At 48.7% G+C, this 22,629-nt stretch overlaps 2 protein-coding genes across 2 annotated transcripts in view; one reads left to right on the forward strand and one right to left on the reverse strand.

Moving 5' to 3' along the window:
- The window catches only part of ASAP2 (ArfGAP with SH3 domain, ankyrin repeat and PH domain 2), a 160,717-nt gene that overhangs the window by 63,330 nt on the left and 74,758 nt on the right, over positions 1-22,629 (forward strand). The window contains 1 exon segment of the mRNA XM_070379081.1: positions 2,013-2,158. Coding sequence (XP_070235182.1) covers positions 2,013-2,158 — 146 coding nt within the window.
- On the reverse strand, positions 19,647-21,259 carry LOC138989864 (E3 ubiquitin-protein ligase KCMF1). The gene has a single exon (XM_070379080.1). It carries the CDS (start codon positions 21,154-21,156, stop codon positions 20,011-20,013), a length of 1,146 nt encoding a protein of 381 aa, XP_070235181.1. The 5' UTR covers positions 21,157-21,259; the 3' UTR covers positions 19,647-20,010.

Below are 22,629 nucleotides of genomic sequence, written 5' to 3' on the forward strand. Positions count from 1 at the left end.
AAGAAAAGAAAGTGAAACTCGCTCAGTCATGTCTGACTCTTTGTGACCCCGTGGACTGTAGCCCACCAGGCTCCTCCATCCATGGGATTCTCCAGTCAAGAATACTGGAGTGGGTTGCCATTTCCTTCTCCAGGGGATCTTCTTGAGCCAGGGATCGAACCCGGGTCTCCCGCATTGCAGGCAGACGCTTTACCATCTGAGCCACCAGGGAAGCCCACAGATACATGCAATGCATCCAGAACTCTCAGGCTCTTTTCTAGCATAGAAGATAGTCGTAATAGAAAGAAGGAAAAGGACCGAAGTGGTAGAATTAGTGTTCTCTTGTCTTTGTTAGATACTCAGGGGAATCCCGTAAGGCACCCACATGACCCCGATGAAAGCCGAGGGCCCAGTGCCTGCCGGCAGGTGGGTGGGCGCACCATCAGTGTATCCTGGGGTCCAGCTCAGGCCCAGGGCCGCCTTCCGTGAGGACGTGTCCCCTGTAGGTCCCAGCACTGCTGACAGTGGTCCCGTTTCCCTGAGGAGGACTTTGGGGGGGCCACAGGTGGTTTTTCAGGATCCATTCTTTGGTGAAGGAGCTGCAGCACGGGGCTTTCTGTGGTCACCTGGCAGCCTGGGCTGTCCTTGTGAGGCAGCAGTCTGGAGACGTGGCTGACGTTGCCTAGTGTGGTTCACGTGCAGGCTGACACGCCCGCCCTCCCGCCCTAATACAACTGTAGAGTTGTGTCACATTTCTGACTGGAGCCATGGAACTCCATGTGCCCATGCCAGGAGGCTGTTTTATTACAGACTGGCGGGTTCATTTAAAAATGCTGGCCCTGAAGTGAGGGCTCACATCCAGCCACATTGGCTAACCAGAATTCCGTGTCCCCTTCCCACCCTGCTTCTAACCCTGAGATGGGACTCTGGCTTCTGCAATTTGACAAGGATCCATGTATGATTTTGATGTCCCACGGGGCCTGGGACCCTCAGAGTTGGAGACTCAGAACCTAGGCTTTTCACGCATTAAGCTACTGCTGCCTTGGAGCCTAATGGTGATAAAACACCTTCAGATGGGTGACCAGGGTTTGCTTTTTTCATTCAGACAACACATATGTGGTCTTACATCTCAAGCACAAAGATGAATAAGACTTAGTCCCTCCCCTGTAAGCACCCGGTGTGTTGGGGACCACGCTTCCCAGGTGGTTGCATGCTTACCATGCTGAGTACAAGGCCAGGATGGTGTTGAGGACATGGGTGGGGGCATGGAAGGCCTGGAGAGGAGGGCAGGGCTCCCGGGCAGAGGGTATGTCATGAGGAGAGGTGCCCCAGCCTGTGCTCCAAGGACTGTGGCTCGCCTGTGTTGCAGGAGAAGCCAGGGTGTGTGGCTGGCTGAGTGTCCTACCAGAGGCTGGGTTCCAGGAGAGGACTAGGGCTATGGGCTGCGAGTCCTGCAATCATGTGGGCCGTGAGGGGTGGAGGGGGCGTCGCCTTGGGATTTCATCGCATCAGTTAGAGATTGTGGGGCCATGGGGGGAGGTCCCCTTGGGATCTCATCGCATCAGCTGGAGACCATGGGACTTGTGTGAGGTGCCTCCCTCCTGGTCATCCTGCTTGTTCTTTGGGGTCTGTTGCTGGCGTGATTGGGGGCTTCCCTGGTGGCTCAAGTGGTAAAGAATCCTCCTGCCAATGTAGGAGATACACGTTTGATCCCTGGGTCAGGAAAATAACCTCAAGGAGAAAATGGCAACCCGCTTGAGTATTCTTGCCTGGGAAATACCATGGACAGAGGAGCCTGGTGAGCTACAGTCCATAGGGTCGCAGAGTCAGACACAACTGAGCACTCACACACGCACGCTGCTCCGATGGGTGGTTGTTGGGACGGCAGAGTTATTTCTGTCCCTGGTGCAACTTGACTTTTCTCAGATTTTCAGGCTTTTAACAGGTCCAATTTTGCTCACACGTCAGGACCTGGCAGAGGGCAGGCCTGGAGTGCTGATGCCCTGACCGTGCCTCTCCCGTTACTGTTGCAGCACACGTGGAAAACGAAGAGCAGTACACACAGGCGCTGGAGAAGTTCGGGGGCAACTGCGTGTGCAGAGATGACCCGGACCTGGGGAGCGCGTTCCTCAAGTTCTCAGTGTTTACAAAGGAGCTGACGGCGCTGTTCAAAAACCTGGTGAGTGTCATGAGCGTGCAGGTGGTGCGGAAAGTGCCGGCCGACGCTCTGGCCAGGAAGGGGGCTCCATAGATGGTAATTGAGGTTTGCCTGATGAACGAGGAATATGTTTCCTACCTGCAGTACCTAAAAGAATTATATTTTCTATGTACGTTAGGTCACTTTGGAATAATTTTAGAATTGCAATTTTTACTCTAGTGAGACTTTTTTAAAATTTAACTCGGTGTTTTACAGGTGCACAGCTCAGGCTCAAAATGGATAAATGCATTCATCTTCTTAAGGGGCTCTGAGTTCAATTTTCAGTAGTTTCTTAACTGGGCAGAGTAAGCCTGTTTCTGGTGATTAAAGTAGGTATTTAAACTTCCAGGATTTAATAGATGTGTTTCAAACTCATCTTACACAGCAAGGTAACCTTTAATCAAAGCCCAGAAATGACCGTGAATATTTAAAGGCCATTCATGCTCCCAAATGCAGAACCTAAGAAAAAAACTCACTTTTTAAAGCAAACGGAAGTATGGACTGAGTAGTTCCTGCCTGTGGTAGGAGCTGGGTAAAACGGGGTGAATGGGCTCTTTCTTGTGCTTGGCAGCCCTGTGTCACCCCTGTTATGGGAGCCGAATTCTGAAGAAGTGGGCAGCCTGAGAGGGAGGGGGTGTGACCCTTTGGGCGGTTTCTTCCATGAGGGGAATGTACTCGGGGATGGTCCCGGCATCTCTTTCCTGTTTTTCTCTCCTTAGCTTCTCCCAGAGGTCATGGACAACCAGACCAGGTCAAGAACTCAATAATGCTTTCTGTGTAGGTCACAAACAACAGCGTCTTTTCCGTTTGTCCTGTCAGCAAGCTCATAACAAGTGAGAAATGAGCTCCTCATTCTTGCAGTGGTGATGGTGGCTGGTTTGGACATCTGGCCTTGGAAGGGCGGAGACAAGGGACCACAGCGTGGGGGTTAATAACCAGGAGGGGAGAGGACCAGATCATTACGGCTCTCTCGGTCTCTCTCCGTGTCCTCTCTCGTGAAATGTTTCAGTTGGAAATGGTAAGAGTAAGAAGCCGTTGCTGTGCTGAAGTTCTTTACTCGGGTTAATCTGGAGCCTCTTGGGGCTGTTGTCATGTTTGTCTCCCGTTTGTCAGGTGACAGGCTGATGGCACGCGGACCATACCTGGAGCCCGGCGCCCCCCTTCCAGCCCCACTCCCTCCCCGGGCACCGGCACTTGGCTTGTTAGGGCCTCACCGCTGAGTCACAGGGGAACTTTTCTTTCCTTCCCCCACCCCCCCAACTGGAGAAACTGCATGGTCGCTGGGGAGTTCTCTTTAGACACTGACATGCGGGGGGTCTTCTAGTGTAAAACCAGCCTGCGGACTAATCCCCCAAGCCCCTAATCCCCCAGCCCCTCGGGAGGTAAGCCCCTTTCTGTCTCACTGAGCTGCCAGCCAGCTGCCACATGCCTCCCTCTTAAATATGAATGAACTGCCCCCAGAATCAAAGAGACCAAAATAAACAGAAGGAAGATCTGAGGGGGGAACAGACAATGCACAGAACAGAAGATAACTTTAAAGAAGCTGCATTTAATTCCTCAAAAGAAATTGGAAGGGAGAGTGGGATACAGCTTGTCATTAAAGAGGGGGAGACGGTTAATGTAGGAAAATGTGACATTGGAAATCCTACAAGAAGGGATAGAGTAAGCCAAGTCTCTCAAAAATAGATCAAAAGGACCAACCAAGGCCAACAAGTAGGGGAGCATTAAAGGATGGGTCGGGGATTCATCCTCAAGGTCCATTGTCCAACTGACAGGCGTTTTACAATAAGAGACTAGGAGAGAGAAGAGGACAACCAAGTGAAGCTGCGTGTGAGCTCAACCGAGTGTAAGACAGTTCCTGAAACTAGATGGAAGGGCCCAGGGCAGTGAGGGAAAGGACCTGCCCACCCCAAGGCATCCCCTCCGAAGTGGTGAGAGACCTTAAATGCCTTCAGAAAGCATCACCATGGCACTGGCTGTCTCAACAGTAACTCTGCTGCTGCTGCTGCTGCTGCTGTGTCACTTCAGTCGTGTCCAACTCTGTGCGACCCCATAGACGGCAGCCCACCAGGCTCCCCCGTCCCTGGGATTCTCCAGGCAAGAGCACTGGAGTGGGTTGCCATTTCCTTCTCCAATGCATGAAAGTGAAAAGTGAAGGTGAAGTCGCTCAGTCGTGTCTGACTCTTCGCGACCTCATGGGCTGCAGCCTACCAGGCTCCTCCATCCATGGGATTTTCTAGGCAAGAGTACTGGAGTGGGGTGCCATCGCCTTCTCCACAACAGTAACCCTGGAAACTTTGAAAGGTCTGGAACGTTGCTGCTAAAATCCTGGGGAACATAGTCTAACCTAGAATGAGACCCAGCACCTGAGCGTGAAAGTGGACTTAAGAGACGTTTCAGGCATGCAAAGCTCCCAAGCGTCATTTCTCTGAAACTCCTAGAGGTTGTGCTTGAGGACCGTGAAGAGGGAAGCCAAAAAAGAGGAAGATGTGTGAGTCAGGGACCAGGATCCAACCAGAAAAAAAAGCAGTAAAAGGGGTCCCACGAGGACGGAGAAGGGAAAAGTCAGCGCCGCAACTGAGCGGGCGGCGTGGAGGCAGGAAAGGGAGGCCAGGGGCCAGGGTCTGTCCCCACCCCAAGCAGCCAGCCCTGGGTCTTCTTTCAGCTGATCTCCACTCGGGTTTTCTCAGCTGTGAGATGGAGATGATGACGCCATGCCTGGTTTTGTTAGGAGCACAGCCAGTTGCTTTTGCATATCTTAGCTTATTTTATCCTTGTAACAATCCCATAAGGTGAGTCAGTATTGTCCCCACTTTGAAGGTTAGGTAACTGAGGCCCTCCTGGTTTAAAGAGCTCATCTTCCTCCCGGCGGCTTGCAGTCCTTGCCAGCCTTTGGACGTGCGCCTCCAGGTGTAGACGAGCCCACCTGCATCGATCCATATGGTGGATCCTACGTGAAGTAGCTTGTCCTCAGCTTTAACATGAGCAGCCGCGCAGCTAGACAAAAGCAGCCCCTTCGTTTCTTGATTTTCTGCAAAACTAAAAGCAGAGCAGGGCCTGGACATTGTGACGCATACGCTGCCACGTGCGGCCACTACCCCATGGTTCTGCCACCCAGGGCACATCAGAATCCCCGCCAGGGACAGTTAGGAGTCACATCTGGGTCTTAAAACCCCAATCCCATGCCCTTTCCTCTTGGTATTTAAAGGAATTTAGGCCCCTTGTCACCTCCTTGGGAGGAAAAAGGGACAGAACAAAAGGGAAGGCAATGCAGGGAAAAATGTGGCATAAAGACAGGCCCCTGGGTTGTATTGCTGCAGCCGTGAGGCGCCTGACACCGCAGCTGCCTCATCCTGAAACAGGGGTGAGAAAACCACCCTGCCTCACCTGGCCAGCATCAGGATAACAGGGATCAGTGGGAACAGCTGTTGGTAAATTAGAAACCCAGCACACAGGTGTCATGTCTGTGTTACTGTGGTCAGGTAACTTATTACAGGGCTTCCCTGGTGGCTCAGACGGTAAAGAACCTGTCTACGATGCAGGAGACATGGGTTCGATCCCTGGGTCAGGAAGATCCCCTGGAGAAGGGAATGGCAACCCACTCCAGCATTCTTGCCTGGAGAATTCCATGTACCGAGGAGCCTGATGGGCTACAGCCCATGGGGTTGCCAAAGAGTCAGACACGACTGAGTGACTAAGCAAAAGCAGTTTACTACAGCTCAGACAGCAGTAGCTCTGAGTCCAGGTGCATAACTGTCATTTTGGTTTTTACTTTTTACTATCCTGTTTCCAAGCAGATATCTTATTTGTGTGCAAATTCACGTTCCCAGGCCAGGTGCCCCTGTCAGGGTTGGTGCTGCAGGTCTGTGGCCTTAGGGATGCCAAGGGGCCTCTAAGAAGCTATCACTGAGAGTGAGCTGCTTATAGGAGAATTCTCCTTTTTTGGTATTTTGTATACCATTCTTACTCCTATTTTGGTCAAATCTGTTCTATCTCTTGTTTTAAAAGCCTGGCTTTTGCTTTTCTCTCAGGCATTCAAAAACCATTTCAATTCCACATGGCCAAGACCTTCAGTTTTACCTCCTCGTCCAGAAAGAATAATTACCACCTACCTGCTCTTCAGGATGAAAGAATGTTTATAAAGCAGTTAGAACATCTCCCAGAGAAAAGCTAACTTAATAGAGAGTGATGATTTTGTTACTAATGGGTGAGATTCTCACCTTCAGAGAGGCTATGAATTCTCTCTGCAGTAATTCAGGAGAAAGCAAAAAGCAAGGTTGCCCCCAGAAATGTAACAGGTGTGAAGTCAGGCTGGTGATAAAGTCAGCGCAGTTTCCTGTGTTCCTCGAAAGGTTTTTCAGGGCTGCTTCAGTGTTACAAGGGTGCCTTCTGAATGCATTTGACTCAGTTCTAATCGGATGGATGAACCTAGGGCCTATTCTACACAGTGAAGTCAGTCAGAAAGAGAAAGACAAATACTGTTTATTAATGCATATATATGGAATCTAGAAAGAGGGTACTGACGAGCCTGTTTGCAGGGCAGAGGTGGAAACGCAGACAGAGAAGAGGCTTGCGAGCACCAGAGGGTGGAAGGAGAGGGTGGGATGAATTGAGAGAGTAGCATTGAAACATATACATTACCATGTGTAAAATTAGAGAGCTGCTGGAAATTTGCTGTATGGCGCAGGTGGCTCAAGTCCAGTGCTCAGTGACAAGCCAGGGGGTGGGCTGGGCTAGGAGGTGGGAGGGAGGTTCAAGAGGGAGGGTGCATAGGTATACGAATGACTGATTTCATGCTGGTGTTTGGCAGAAGCCAGGGCTTCCCTGGTGGCTCAGTGGTAAAGAATCCGCCTGCAATGCGGAGACCTGGGTTTGATCCCTGGGTTGGGAAGATCCCCTGGAGGAGGGCACGGAAGCTCACTCACTCCAGTCCTCTTTCCAGGAGAATCTCATGGACTGAGGGGCCTGGCAGGCTACAGTCCATAAGGTTGCAGAGAGTCGGACATGGTTGACTGAGCAAAAGCCAACACGATATTGTAAAGCAGTGTTCCTCCAATTAAAAATAATTTTTAAAATAAGTGGCCTTTTAGTGAGGGGCTGCGTGAAAGAACAGATTTCCTGAAAGTTCAGTTGCAGGTATGTCGTGTCCAGCTCTGTTTTCAGAGAAAGGCTCATGAAACACATACCCTCAGATCATAAACCTGCCCCAGGTGATAGCATGGCCCAGGAAGGAGCTCCAGGGTGAGAGCTGACAGCGGCCCAGGGGTTGAGGAATTTCACTTCACTCACATGGAAAGAGGAACCTAAAGTCCCACTGACCAACGTGCACGGAAGTTAAAAAAAAATTTTTTTTTTAATACACGATTGGAATTAGAAGACGTAAATAGCAACAGAGCAAAGAGCTAGTAAGGTTGTTGGGAAGAGTGTGGCTTTGTCCCTGTGATGCAGGCAAGGCCCAACATGGAGGCCTGAGGCAGTAGATGCTGATTCTCCACGATAACAAAGCTCATCGCGTTTTGCTCAATGTGGAGCTCACTTAAGCAGAGGCCCTCAGCCTCAATGATCCCGTAAACTTTCTCCTGTTTTCGTGTCTACTGAAAATGTCTTACATTCTTTCTCTTCTTAAAGCATTTTTAAAAATTGCAATAGAGTTAATTTACGGCGTTGTGTTAGTTTCAGTGTGTAGCAGAGTGATCCAGTTATACAGGTATATTCTTTTTCAGATTCTTCTCCTTTGTAGGTTATTATAAGACTCTGACTATAGTTCCCTGTACAGCCTGTTGTTCCTGTGTTTTATCTGTAGTGTGTGTGTGTTAATTCCAAACTCCAAATGTGCCCCTGTCCCTGCTGTCTCCTCTGATAACCGTAAGTTTGCTTTCTATGTCTGTTTTCCGTTTGTTTTCAAATGCCCTACAGTATTTATTCAGCGGAGGCATTGATCGTAATTTCATCTTTAGAGGAGGAAGGTTTACTGTTGTCTCAGTTCAGTTCAGTCGCTCAGTCATGTCCGACTCTTTGTGACCCCATGGACTGCAGCACTCCCTGTCCACATCCCCAACTCTGTAATTTACTCAAACTCATGTCCATTGAGTCAGTGATGCCATCCAACCATCTCATCCTCTGTTGTCCCCTTCTCTTCCCGCCTTCAATCTCTCCCAGCGTCAGGGTCTTTTCCAGTGAGTCAGTTCTTCATATCAGGTGGCCAAAGGATTGGAGTTTCAGCTTCAGCATCAGTCCTTCCAATGAATATTCAGGACTGATCCCCTTTAGAATAGACTGGTTTGATCTCCTTGCAGTCCAAGGGACTCTCAAGAGTCTTCTCCAACACCACAGTTCAAAAGCATCAATTCTTCGGTGCTCAGCTTTCTTTACAGTCCACCTCTCACATCCATACATGACTACTGGAAAAACCATAGCTTTGACTAGACAGACCTTTGTTGGCAAAGTAATGTTGTACAGTTGTCTAGGGCATAAATTAAGGAGCTGTGCTGAACTCTAGAGAAACCCCCCCAGTGCCTGGTACCTGCTGTGTAGGAGTAACTGCCCTTAGACTGGTGTCAGACTGTCAGATTTCCATTTCAAGGTCTGTTTTTTTTTTTTTTAATATCCTGACACTGTTTGCCGCGCTAATTGCTGGTCTCCACCTCTCTTAGTGCCTGCTTCCCCAGCACTGTGAGCTGGAGAACGCCATGACCAGCTGCTTAGGTTGTACACAGAGTAGGAGTCTGTGATGTCTGAATGGGAGGGCTTGAAGGCTGGGGCTTTCCTAGGGGAACAGAGTTCTGGATGGACCTACTGACAGTCATGTTGGACACCTGGAAACCTCTGCTGTGAATGATTTTTGTCTGGCCTGATACATGCTTGGAAATTCTCTTCACTGAAGAAGACCCTTGAGAGTGCCTTGGACAGCAAGGAGATCAAACCAGCCAATCCTGAAGGAAATCAGCCCTGAATATTCACTGGAAGGAAACTGATGCTGAAGCTGAAGCTTCAATGCTTTGGCCACCTGATGCGAAGAGCTGACTTGTTGGAAAAGACCCTGGTTGATGGGAAAGATTGAAGACAGAAGAAAAGGGCAAGAGAGGATGAGATGGTTGGATGGCATCACCGACTCAATGGACATGAGTTTGAGCAGACTCTGGGAGATGGGGAAGGACAGGGAAGCCTGGCGTGCTGCAGTCCGTGGTATTGTAGAGTTGGACACAACTGAATGACTGAACAAGAACACCACAAGACTTCAGCACTGCAAGCTGTTTCCTATACTTACAGATTCCTGACCCAAATGAGAGCATGTCCTTAGTCGGACCAAAACAACAAAAGCAGTAGGGCCTCTTACTGTCAGAGCCTGTGTTTGGTTGCAGCACAGACACTACTGTGTACGCGTTGTACTTCGATTCTTTTTTTTTTTTTTTTTTTCAGAAAGGCAGGGCCACTTCATTGTAACTCTTATGGTACACTGACTCCTCAAGGTCAGAGAGGGTGGGAAAAGCCCTGGAGGGGCGGGCCCAGGAGGAGAGCTCAGCTGAGAAGAGTGAGCGAGTGCCTGTTGAGGGCACCCAGTTCCCTGGGCAGGAAGCACTCACTGCTCCCATCAGGGCTACTTTGATTAGGATGCTGTGTGGGCCGGCCCAGCCCTGTACGAATGCCGCGGAGGCCTGCGGTGCGACCTCAGAAGGTGTCGAGGTGACTCTCACAGCCTCAGGTGCTTGGGTCCTTGGTAGAGGCGGGCGGGGGTTCTAGGGGCTATCCCAGGGTCCGTCCACGTCCAGGCCCTTCACCAAGTTCATGAACACATCCCTTACCTTAAAAGTGAAACTGTTCGTCGCTCAGTGTGTCCAACCCTTTGTGACCCCTTAGACTGTAGACTGCCAGGCTCCTCTGACCATGGGATTTTCCAGGCCAAACATACTGGAGCAGGTTGCCATTTCTTTCTCCAGGGGATCTTCCTGACCCAGGGATCAAACCCCTGTCTCCTGCATTGCAGGCAGATTTTTTACCCCTGGAGCTACCAGGGAAGCCCTCCTTTAAACCTAAAATTTGACAAGCTACATCAGTACTTGTAAATTCTGGTTTACAAAGCTCTTGGACATCATTTGTTTCATTTGCCATCCCCAGAGCCTCGTCTTGCCCTCAGAGAGCCCTAGCCTTGCACTCAAGTGGAGTCAACTGGAACTACTTAGAAACTCAGGACCCCACCCCCAACCCCCAGGCCCTTGTCTGCTAGGCCTGCCGAACTCCATTTTCCCAGGGCACAAATCAGCCCATTCTAGTCTGAGAAGCATCACCTGAGAGCCGAAATTCTCAAAGTATGGTCCGTGGACCAGCAGCAGCAGCATCTGCAACTAGTTAAAAGACACAGGCCCCACATACACCTGCTGAATTGTGGTTCTCGAGCTTCACCCAGTGACAGCACCTGAATAGCTGCTAGAACACTCTCTGCTGGGCACCGTCTCCCAGAGTTCACCCTCCATTCGCATTTATCAGTCCTGGTGACACTGAGCTTGGTGTCGGAACCAGCTGTGCTAAGGACAGCCCAGTGGACCACTTCCCATCTTCCCCCGGGGAGACTGAGGCCGGGATACCAGAGTGTACACTCGGCTGTGTGTCCACCCTCAAGTTCTCAGAGCTGATGCGTTGGAAAAGGTGCTTTCGTTTTTGGTGATGGCTTAACTCAGCAGTTTTAACGTCACGTGGGTCTTAGAAGACACTGTGGATTGATGAGTCCTGGGCTTTTCTGTGCCGGCCCCCGCGCCTCTCAGAGTTGACCACATGGCTGTAGGTGGGCTGTGGTGGGTCGTTTCATCATCTGCTCCCCAGTGGAAGAGGGTCGCTGTTTTCTCTGCACTTAAAACCTGAAAGATCAAAGCGGAGTGACTGCCAGAGACGCAGCGCTAAAGGCAGAAACCGGGTCAGCTGTCTCCCCTCTTTCTTGTGTGAAAGTTGCCAGTGTTTTTGGCAGCTGCCTGGTTTTGATCTTTCAGTTTGCGTTAAACACTCAGGAACTGCGTGGGCTCCCCATCTCCCTTTTTAATTAAACAAACCATCAGAGTGACTCTGCTGCCAAGAACCAGGCCTGGGTGCGTGTGTTCATGAGGGCCCCACGTGAGAGAGCACGCAAGACACTGTGTGGTGTGTGCACGTGTGTGCATGCGTGGTGGGCCTTCGGCAGTGTTTTCACCAGCCCCTGGGGAGAAATCTCCAAAAATGAAAGTGGGCTAGGTGGTTTTCCTTTGTCAGGTTTTCCTGTGTGTCTCTGAGGAACTGCTCTATGGACTGGAAATAGGGAACCCCGACATAGACGGCACATCGTGGAGGGTGGGCACCTCCAGGGGGAGCAGGTGTTCGGCCTTCCAACCCAGGAATGGAACCCAGATGTCCTGCATCACAGGCGGATTTGTTACCGTCTGAGCTACCGGGGAAGGAGGCCCTTTGTAAGATCTGTAGCAGCTCCCAGATTGGGAAGAACTCAGAAACTTGTGGATAAGCCAGGTGATGGAAAACTGTTTCACAGGAATGGGAGGGAGCCACTGATGCAACAACACTGATGGCTCTCAAAGCAAGGATGAAAAAAGCCGGCAGAAAGCAGTGCACGGTGTAGGATTTCACGAATGTGAAGCCCTGGAAAATGCAGGTTACTCTGTGAAGACAGAAGCGGATCAGCTGTTGCCTGGAGACGGAGATGGAGGAATGAGCAGCTGGGAGGTAGGGACTGCAGAAAGGCCCCGGGGTGACGGGTGCATTCACTGTCTGGATTTGGGCAGTGGTTTTCTGGGTGCGTGTACCCATCATAATGCCCACACTAATGTGGGCAGATTATTGTACTGAGACATTAGTTACACCTCAGAGCTGCTTAACGTATTCTTGAGGTTGCTCATGTAAAGCACTGCTGTCCACCAGAACCGTGTGTCGATGGACATGGTCTGCATCTGCTCTATCCAGTATCAGAAGCCACTCACCACCCGTGGCTCTTGTGCACCTGAAACATGCTAGCACAGCTGAGGAACTCAGTTTCTAACTTGATTCAGTTTTAAGCCACTTCACTTTGGATGGGCCTGTGTAGCTAGTGTCTTTTGTAATGGACTGCACAGGTGTAAAGCCTTTCCTACTACTGTAACACACCCTGCAGCGGACACACATGCATGCACACACACACACACACTCTCTCTCTCCCTCTCTCCCTGCCCCGGGTCTCAGGCTCCAGCTCCTGGAGAAGACTTCGCAGCTCCAGGCGGGTGCAGCCTGTTTCCTCCGTGCATGTCCTTGGCTCATGCCAAAGCCTCTGCTAGGAATGCCCTTGTTCGAAGCAGTGAGATCTGAGGTCTTTGAGCTCTCCGCCCTCCCACACAGAGGTGTGCACGTGTGAACAGGTTTTTGCCCTTCTTGAAGTCTTGACTTTACCTCCTTAACTCTGTGATTTCCAGTAGTCATGTATGGATGTGAGAATTGGACTAAAAAGAAAGATGAGCACCAAAGAATTGATGCTTTTGAACTGTGGTGTTGGAGAGGACTCTTGAGAGTCCCTTGAACTGCAAGGAGATCCAACCAGTCCATCCTAAAGGAAGTCAGTCCTGAATATCCATTGGAAGGACTGATGTTGAAGCTGAAGCTCCAATCCTTTGGCCACCTGATGCAAAGAACTGACTCATTGGAAAAGACCCTGATACTGGGAAAGATAGAAGGCAGGAGGAGAAGGGGATGACAGAGAATGAGATGGTTGGATGGCATCACCAACTCAATGGACATGAGTTTGAGTAAACCCCGGGAATTGGTGATGGACAGGGAGGCCTGGTGTGCTGCAATCCGTATGGTCGCAAAGAATCAGACACGACTGAGGAACTGAACTGAACTGAACTCTGTGATTGAGCAGCATTTGCTCAAGTTAAAAAGGAAACAAAACCCTGCAGATCCCAGTGTTGTCATTTCAGTCTCTGCTTTCATAGATTAGGCATATTAAAATAAGCTTACGTGACACAGCTGCATTTCAGGTAAGGCACTTTAGCCATGTTTTATATATGACCTTTTAAGGAAACACTGATCGTCCGTGAAGAGTTGGCCACTATGAAGGGTTTTTGAGGAGAGCCCTTAAAAGACCTATTCTTTTCTAGACTCAAAAGCCAAGAAGATTCTGCCCAGCAGCTTTTGTCCTGAGTCTTCTTGTTGTTTGTTGTTCAGCTGCTAAGTCATTTGGACTCTTTGCAACCCCATGACCTGCAGCACACCAGGGTTACCTGTCCTTCACCATCTCCTGGAGCTTGCTCAGACTCATGGCCATAGAGTTGATGATGCCATCCAACCATCTCATCCTCTGTCATCCCTTTCTCCTCCTGCCCTCAGTCTTGCCCAGCATCAGGTTCTTTTCCAGTGAGTCAGTTCTTTGCATCAGGTGGCCAAAGTATTGGAGTTTCAGCTTCAGCATCAGTCCTTCCAGGGGGTATTCAAGATTGATCTCCTTTAGGATGGACTGGTTGGATCTCCTTGCAGTCCAAGGGTCTTCTCTTTGCTGCTTCTGAGAATAGTGTGCTGAGATGTGAGAATACTTTCTAGCTTCAGGCTTCTGGACGGATCTCCAGGGCAGTGTAGGTGTACTCGCTGCCCGAGTTGGGAAGGGGAATGCTTGCGGGGTCCTGGGGGTCAGGCTGGGACCACGGGCGGAGCTTTGCCTGGCTCAGCAGCTGCTGGTGACCAGTGATGAGCTGAAGGAGCAGCTGAGACCTTGCCCCTGTGTCAGGGGAAGTGTTGGGGCGGGAGCGGATTTTAGAGTATGAAAGTGGCAAAGCTAGGGTCGAGGAATTTTGAGACCAAAACATAATAATTAGGAAGAAGCCATGTGGAAAGATGGCTGCTGTCTGGCTGTATTCCCCCACTGCCCCCATCTCCTTATCTGTCTCTGCTGATCAGCTGTGACATTACCGAGGCCGCCCTTGGTCTCTGATAGCCTGTCTGCCTGTCTCTCCATGACTGACTCATTCTTCTCCTTCTGAGATTACAGACATTTGATCACTTATCAATTCTTCTTGTCAAGACATATCCAAGTGAACCCAGGAAAAGGGAAGACAGAGAAGGGGAGGACTGTTAAAGATTGCCTGTGTGCTCTCGGTGTTGGATCCGTACTTGCAGCGATTAAGAGTCATAATTTGTACTCAGATCGAGCTTGGTGTTTCAGAAAAGCCGTTTTACTTGTTAAAACTAAGTCAGAAAAGTCAGAGGATAAGAGAAAGCCCAGTGCTTGCTCGGTGCTAAGGAAAATATTCGCGTTGGGTCGCCCAGGGGTAGTTTTAATTCTTCCCATAGATCATAACGGTTGCGTTGCTGGTAAATTGAGGCTGGAGCCATTGAGCACGACGTATGTGCGGTGAGCCCTTGGCTGTGGTTTTCACCTCTCGTGGCCGGAATGGGGATGGTTTGTTCAGCTGTGGACCTGAGACTGCGGGACAGCTCTGGTACAGGCTGTCCGAGGGAGGCCCGGAGCTGGTCCTTCCTGTCCCAGACAGGACACCTGGGCTCCGCACACGGTTCAGGGCTCAGGCGGAGACCTGGACCAGTCATTTCCTGGATGCTCACGCTGAGTCATTGTGTGTTGTTCAGGTTGCGTATGAGAGCAGGTAGATGCAAAGGGCAGGCAGAGGCTGGGGCCGGGAGTGCGGGTGGGGTGCTTTGCTTGTTGCAGCTCTGCATATGTTCATAACAGTTTCTTCTTTAAAAAAGGAAAAGCAGCTTTATGAGCTGTATTGTATATCATAAAATTCACCCATCCCATTTCTACAAGTCAGAGATTTCTAGTAGCTTTACCAAGTGTGCAGCCGCGACCTCGAATCAATTTGGGGACATTTCCTCACCCCCGCCCCCCCACTGTAAGGTCCTTCCCGTCCCCTCATAGTTAATCCCCATTTCCACCCCCAGCCCCAGGCAACTACTGATCTACTTTCCATCTCTTTTGTAGTAATTTTTGCTAATTATGTTCTAATTAGAGAAGTAATAGCTTCTTATTTTAGATCACTTAAGTAACCCCAGAAAGAGAAGTGGCTGGAAGGAGGGCCGGAACCCCCTTGGTGGGATCCTCTCCGGACTGCTCTTTCTAGCTCTTACCTTCCGCTGCCCCCTCCTCCCACCTGGCTGAGGTGCTTCCCTTCTGCTCGGGTCCTGTGCCGGGATGCCCTCCACCCGCTCCCACAGCAGAGTCCTCCCCGTCTTTGAAGGTCCGTCCCATGTAATCCCCCGTCAGCAAAAGATTTCCCTGGTGTTCAAACTGAAAGCGATTCTCTCTTCTGAGCAATTCCGTGGTGTTCTATTTATGGCTCATAGGGTTTCCGTGTGGCACATACATGCTTCATCTTCCTTACTAAACGGTGAGTCATGAGGACCGAGCTTCTGTCTAATGCGTCTTTGTCGCCCAAGCCCTCTCACCTGCTCCATCTCCCATTGCTCCCTGAGTGCCCCGTGTGCCGCCTCCATCACTGTCGTCACGGCTGTGATGGCTGTTGCGTGTCACGCCCACCTTGTCCCCAGTGTCCAGCGTGAAAGTGGGCCCTGTGTTTGCATGTTCTTAGCTTTTTACTCTAATGTTTAATTCTTGGATGCTGAAGCCAAGTTTACCTCTTCTCACCTAATACCTGTCCTCACTACCCGACTTCTTATTTCAATTAAAAAAATAATAAGAAATAATAATAAAGTCTTTTTTTTTTTTTTTGGCCACACCACACAGCTTGTGAGATTTTAGTTCCCTGACCAGGGGTTGAACCCAGGCCCTCTGCAGTGGTAGCGCGGAGTCCTAACCACTGGACTGCCAGGGAACTCCTGGTAACAGTCCTAAAATAGACAAGTAAACAAATTCTGGGTACTGTTCTTCTTCCCTGCTCTGCAGAACCTTGTTTTTCTCTCGTTCATGCATGCACTCACACGTAATGCACCTCGTAGAAACACACCAGAGTTCTTCCTAGAAACACAAGTTTTAATCAGCAGGCACCTTATTCTTTTTTTCCCCCAACCCACCGTGTATCTGTTTGTTCCAGTATCTTTAGTTCAGCCTCCTGCCCTAAGCGGCTCTGATGCCCCCTCCTCAGGCCATTCCTGCTGCTCCTGGTCTTACACTGGCCTCGTCCAGGCAGCACTCAGGACTGACCTGTCCAACTCCAGCCAGGACTCTGCAGTCCAGTGGACAAAGGGACAGAGTTGAGGCTTAGGAACTGGAACAGTCACGTTTTTTCCAAGCCCAAGTCAGCCCACCTGACTGCTCAGAACCACTAGTATCTGTACAGAGTCCAGCATGTTGCATGTCGTGTGTCTTACACTTTCGTTTAATTCTTGGTGTCTACATATTTATGAAGACTCTTGAGAGTCCCTTTGACTGCAAGGAGATCAAACCAGTCAACCCTAAAAAAAATCAACCCTGAATGTTCATTGGAAGGACTGATGCTGAAGCTGAAACTCCAATCCTTTGGGCACCTGATTTGAGGAGCTGACTCATTGGAAAAGACCCTGATGCTGGGAAAGATTGAAGGCAGGAGGAAGAGAGCAGCAGAGGATGAGATGGTTGGATGGCATCACTGACTTGATGGACGTGAGTTTGAGTAGGCTCCGGGAGTTGATGATGGACAGGCAAGCCTGGTGTGCTGCAGTCCATGGGGTCGCAAAGAGTTGGACACGGCTTAACGACTGAACAACAACAACATATTTATTCTTCCTCTGAAATGGCAAACATTGATTTGTTCATTTGTAGCCAGCTTTCTGCTGTCTGTAAAATAGGTGCTCAATAAATACATGGTGAATGAGTTAACAAATTCCCACATTCATAATGTGATGTTTAAAGCTATTAATGTATCTCTAGATTCTGTCTCTTATTGTTGTTCAGTTCACTCACTCAGTCGCGTCCGACTCTTTGTCACCCCATGGACCGCAGCACGCCAGGCTTCCATGTCCTTCATCTCCCAGAGCTTGTTCAAACTCATGTCCATTGAGGCAGTGATGCCATCCAACCATGTAATCCTCTGTTGTCTCCTCCTGCCTTCAGTCTTTCCCAGCATCAGGGCCTTTTCCAATGAGTCAGTCAGCTCTTCACATCAGCTGGCCAAAGTATTGGAGCTTCAGTAACAGTCCTTCCAATGAATATTCAGGGTTGATTTCCTTTAGGATTGACTGGTTGACTCTCCTTGCAGTTCAAGGGACTCTCAAAACTCTTCTCCAACACCACAGTTCAAAAGCATCAATTCTTTAGTGTTCAGCCTTCTTTATGGTCCAACTCTCACATCCATACATGACTACTGGGAAAACCATAGCCTTGACTAGATGGACCTTTGTCGGCAAAGTGATGACTCTGCTTTTTAATATGCTGTCTAGGTTTGTCATAGCTTTTCTTCAAAAGAGCAAGCATCTTTTAATTTCATGGCTGCAGTCACCATCTGCAGTGATTTTGGAGTCCAAGAAAATTAAGTCCGTCACTGTTTTCATTATTTACCCATCTATTTGCAATGAAGTGATGAGACCAGGTGCCAGGATCTTAGTTTTTTGAATGTTGAGTTTTTTTTTTTGAAGGGCTTAAATTTATTTTTTATATTGATAATCTGTGTCTTTCTACCCTAATACATTATTATTGATTACATACAGGATGAGGTGAGGTATTTGTAAAATATCTGGTAAAAAATAATATACAGTATTCTGTATGAGATGGAATTTTATGAACCTTTAGGTCTTCTGAAGTGTCAAATTGATCATCTAAGTTAAATTAAACTGCCCTGACTGGACTTACAGCTGTTCCCTCAAACCATGTTTAAAAAAAGGAAGGATCTTACATTTTCCCAGAATTTGTGCAGAAAAGGGAAAGCACATAATTGACAATTTCTATTTCTCACATCCAAAGTAATGCATTCATACAAAATCAGGACCTTCAAAGTCAAGCATGAAAAGAACAAAAAAAACAAAAACAAAAAAAATAGGTTAGAGATATATAATCTCTGAATAATGTTTAGGCTAGTTCACCAACACCAAAGAAATCCAAGTGGCCAACAGTCTTGAAAATGCTTTATTGAAATGTGTGACGTATGTGCAGAAGATGTGTGTGAAAAGACCACAGCTTGAAAACTGGTTTTGGAAACCTCTTAACAACCGATTGAAAAAAAAAAAAAAAAATCCTACTGGACTGGACTTCTAGTGTAACCAGAAGCCTGTGTAAAATTTTCCTTGAAAACATTTTCCATCACAGAGACTAAAGAAAACAAAGCTAGGGTATCTGGACATTGTTGGAGGCTGAAGTTTCAGAGGAGGAGAAGCCACAGTTTTTGTTTTGTTTTTAAAGAAATGTGGGTGACATCTTTTTGGTTACATCTGAATGAGCATGGACTTCACAGTTCTCAGGAGAACACCGAGGGTGCTCGAGTCTGTATGCTTCTTGAAGAAACAGAGAAACACAGATGGGAGGAGAGGGGGAGACAGAGGAAGGGCTTGGAGGAGAGAGCACTGGAACAAGACATGATTAGGTTAAGTCTAGTTATAAATTTATCAGAAGCTGTGCGCACCTTTTTAAAAGTCCTAAATTTACATTCCAAAACTGCCCCCCCGACCCCCAAACCCACTGTCCCTGCCTTGGAGCTATTGTGAAAGTCTATGCACAAAAACTGGAACAGAAAATAAAAAATATCCCAGCCCCTTCAAACCCCAAAACAAACCCAAGAAAGCTGTACATTTTTTTTTTAACACATAGGATTAATAATATAGGCATATAGGTGGCATGATTCAATTAAAAGGCTTTACTTTTTATGCTTGAAAAAAAAACCCAATAAATAAAAAGGTGCTAAAGTTAGCATTAAGAATTTGGTTGTAATATATTGACAAAGTCTGGGAAGGCAAATCCTCAAAGCTCCCCTGATACTGATCTGTCTCAGCAAAACTATGAAGCAAATACATAAATAACGCAACATATGATTGAGAAGGTGAGATTTTCAAAAACAAAGACAACATAATCCAGGTTAACTTTGTTGAACAGTGAATAAATGAAATTCATCTACACCTGAATAGAACATATTTAACAACTGAAAAAAATTTTCAACAACCACAAAAAGAACTTTTTCAACAAAGAGAACAAGACTTGTTTTCAGGACACACAGACGCCTGCAGCAGATTCCCACAGCAGCTGTACTGGTGTATCTTCTATGGATGAGTTAGACAGGCTGAGCTCCACACGGAAGATGACTGACAGGGCGACGGGACAGCCACACAGGGCGGAGCGACACCGGCTACGACCCCAGGTCCACTGCAGAGCTGGCTTGTGCGTAGGAGGCACACAAAGAAAGGTGATTCAGGCAGACATTATTCAAAAGCTACTTTGTCAAGGAACTCTCTTTGCCTCGTAACCATTGAATAATGTTTGGGAAAGCTTTGGGCTTTTATGTTTGTTTTAAGTTTTACTCCTTGTATTTAAATTTCTTAAATAACAAGGTCACTAAAACTCATGCACGCTGCAAAAAACCTCATGCAGTAGTTAAGGTAAACCATCCAAGCAGTTTTTATTCATTAATATTCATAAATACACACAGCAGCTTCATTAGAGATTTCCATTTTCCTCTTCAGTTTGAATGTGGAGTATTACGAGAGCCTTCTGCATGTCAGGGTGCAGGAAGCAGAGATCACCCCTGCACTGCTACCTACATTTACCTGCTAGAAGTAAAAATTAGTTAAGTGGAAATGATTATCATATATATTTTCTCTCTTCCTTTTTGAATGTACACAATGTAACAAGAGTGACAGACCTGAAATTACAATCACCAAACAAACCCAAGATAGTTGTTGTCCACTTTCATTGGCAAATACAGCACAGAGGACATTGTCTGCGAATTGGGATGTCATCAAAGAGGAGGTGGTGGAGGCTCATTTCCTTTATTACTCTCTTTTAAATTTAGGTTTTCTAAAGCAACATCTAAAGGCATAATATCTACACAGCCCATAGCACCAAAATCTGCCATTTCCCCCCGTTCATCCTCGTCTGAGGACGAGCTCTCTTTGCGCACTAAAGTGGACAGAAGGAGCTCTTGGACAAAGAGGCTGCGGTCTGCGCGCTCACTTTCCATGGACTGGCGCTCTGTTTCAGACATTTTAGGATCATTCAACCTTGTTAAAAGAAACTGGGAGTTCTGGATCGTTTGCTGACTGCTTTCTGTGTTAGCTGTGTTGGTTGTTGCTGTGGATTGCGTGATTGTAGTGGTAACACTGCTTGTGTTAGTGCGCCGGGTTGCGTTGCGTGCGGTCTCCAGTTGTTGCCGTGCCGCCTGGGCATGCTGCCGTTCGAGCTGCAGCTGCATCTGCAATTGTTGCAACTGAGAAGCGGAAGGGCCAGAGGAGTTCAGCTGTCCTCCTGCAGAACGTCTCACTCCCGATAACTGAGATAAAAGCTCAGCTATAGGATCCATGGCTTCCCTATTGCTTGGAGAATATGAACTCTGAGAAGAAGAAAGTCCACCAGTAGAACTGCTAGTAAAGTGCATGTTTGATCTGCGCGCACGAGGACCTCCTAACCCCTGGCCAGGGTGAAACATTCTACGTACATGTCGGACACCGCTCGACTCATCTAAATCTCTAGGGGCTCTGTGTTCAAGTGTAAGATGAGCTGCAAAGTCATCCGTGACATGATTAGGATCGCCTCCAGGTAACGCTGCACATATTGGACAAATCACTTCTGTTGATGTTTCTGCGTGTTCAGAAGTAACATGTTCTTGAAGAGATGTCTCCGTATAGCCCATTTTTCCACAATAGGGACAAGTAAAAGACTGTGGCTGCTCTACGGAGAAAGCTTCCCCACCATAGTATAAATCAAAATCTACCCTTGTTAATATGCACTGCATTGGGTGGTCAGTTGTATGCCTTGTTGTTGTTGCACCACTCTCATAACAAGATGCACAAAGATCGTAATCGTAGCAAATTAAACACTTGTATCTGCGACCTCGAAAATTTCCTTTTAAACATGCATCACAGCTGACACCTTCATGTCGGGACATCCTAGTTCAGACGGTGGCGGCGCGGCCCCTCCCGGGCTCCGACTGCAGTGTCCCCTGTGGGGTCCCGGCGCTGCCGGCGCCGGCCGACTCCCACTCGACTCCCGGGCTCGGCCGCGGGGGCAGGGTGGGCAGGGGAGCGCTCCCGCGGCGGCGGCGGCGGCGGCGGCGGGGAGGCGGCGCGGGGCGGGAATGGGGCCGGGCCTGGCCGGGGCTGAGCTCCTCCAGGAGGCGGGTCCGACGCCGCGGCTCCGCCGGCGCCCGCCGTGACTCGGTCACTCTCGGGCCCGCCGGCTCCCGGCTGCGGCGCCGCGCTCCGCAAACCCCGCTCCTTGAATGTTGAGTTTTAAGCCAGCTTTTTCACTCACCTCTTTCACCTTTATCAAGAGGCTCTTTAGTTCCTCTTTGCTTTCTGCTGTAAGGGTGGTGACATCTGCATATCTGAGGTTATTGATATTTCTCCCGGCAATCTTGATTCCAGCTTGTGCTTCAACCAGCCCGACATTTTGCTTGATGTACTCTGCATATAAGTTAAATAAGCAGGGCCACAATATACAGCCTTGACGTACTCCTTTCCCAATTTTGAACCAGTCCATTGTGTCCTTGACCTGCATACAGGTTTCTCAGGCGGCAGGTAAGGTGGTTTGGTATTCCCATCTCTTTAAGAATTTTCCACAATTTGTTTTTCCTACGCTAAAGTCAAAGGCTTTAGTGTAATCAGTGAAGCAGAAGTAGATGAGTGCAATGGAGAACAGAAAAGCTTGAAGCCTCCCCTTAGAATTTGTGGCATGCGTGAGCTTGATAAGACGAATGCAGGGTGGAACCTGTTAAGTCCCTTAAGATGTTTTTAAAAATGAAAATTCTGGGTATTTCCTGGGTGGTCCAGTGGTTAAGAATCTGCCTTCCAATGCAGGGGACCGTGGTTCAATCCCTGGTCTGGGAACTAAGATCCCACATGCCACAGGGCAACTAGATCCAAGTGCCACAACTAAATCCTGACATAGCCAAAAATAATAATTTTTTTTTAAAAAAGAATATATTGGAGGATCAGTGTGGGGGTGGGCATTGCTTCTTGCTGAGCAGTTGGGATGTTAATGAAAATGATGGCAGCTGAGTCATCCTCATGGATGGGCAGGTTTGGGGCATCAGGGGCACAGGGAAGACCGTGAGCTCAGGACGGAGCATGTCATCCATGAACTTAGACTCCGGGGAGCAGGAAATGAGAAAGACGTCTGTTCAGCTAGACATGGGAATGAAATGTGGCAAATGAGGTTGGACTATGAGGGTTGAGATGCAGAAATAGGTTTGGTTTTTATCAGGGACACATCAGAGAAACCAGACAGCTGCGAGGAAGGGGTTGGGGTGGGAGGGGGAAGTGATGCCTCAAGTCCAGAAAAGGGGCAGGGAAGTGAGAAGGCAGAGGGAGCATGTGGACGGGTAGCAGCTGGAGAGGCCAGAGCCCCAGGAGGCAGGCTG

The sequence above is a fragment of the Bos mutus genome, chromosome 11, assembly GCF_027580195.1.
Source record: "Bos mutus isolate GX-2022 chromosome 11, NWIPB_WYAK_1.1, whole genome shotgun sequence".
In the NCBI taxonomy this organism is placed as follows: domain Eukaryota; kingdom Metazoa; phylum Chordata; class Mammalia; order Artiodactyla; family Bovidae; genus Bos; species Bos mutus.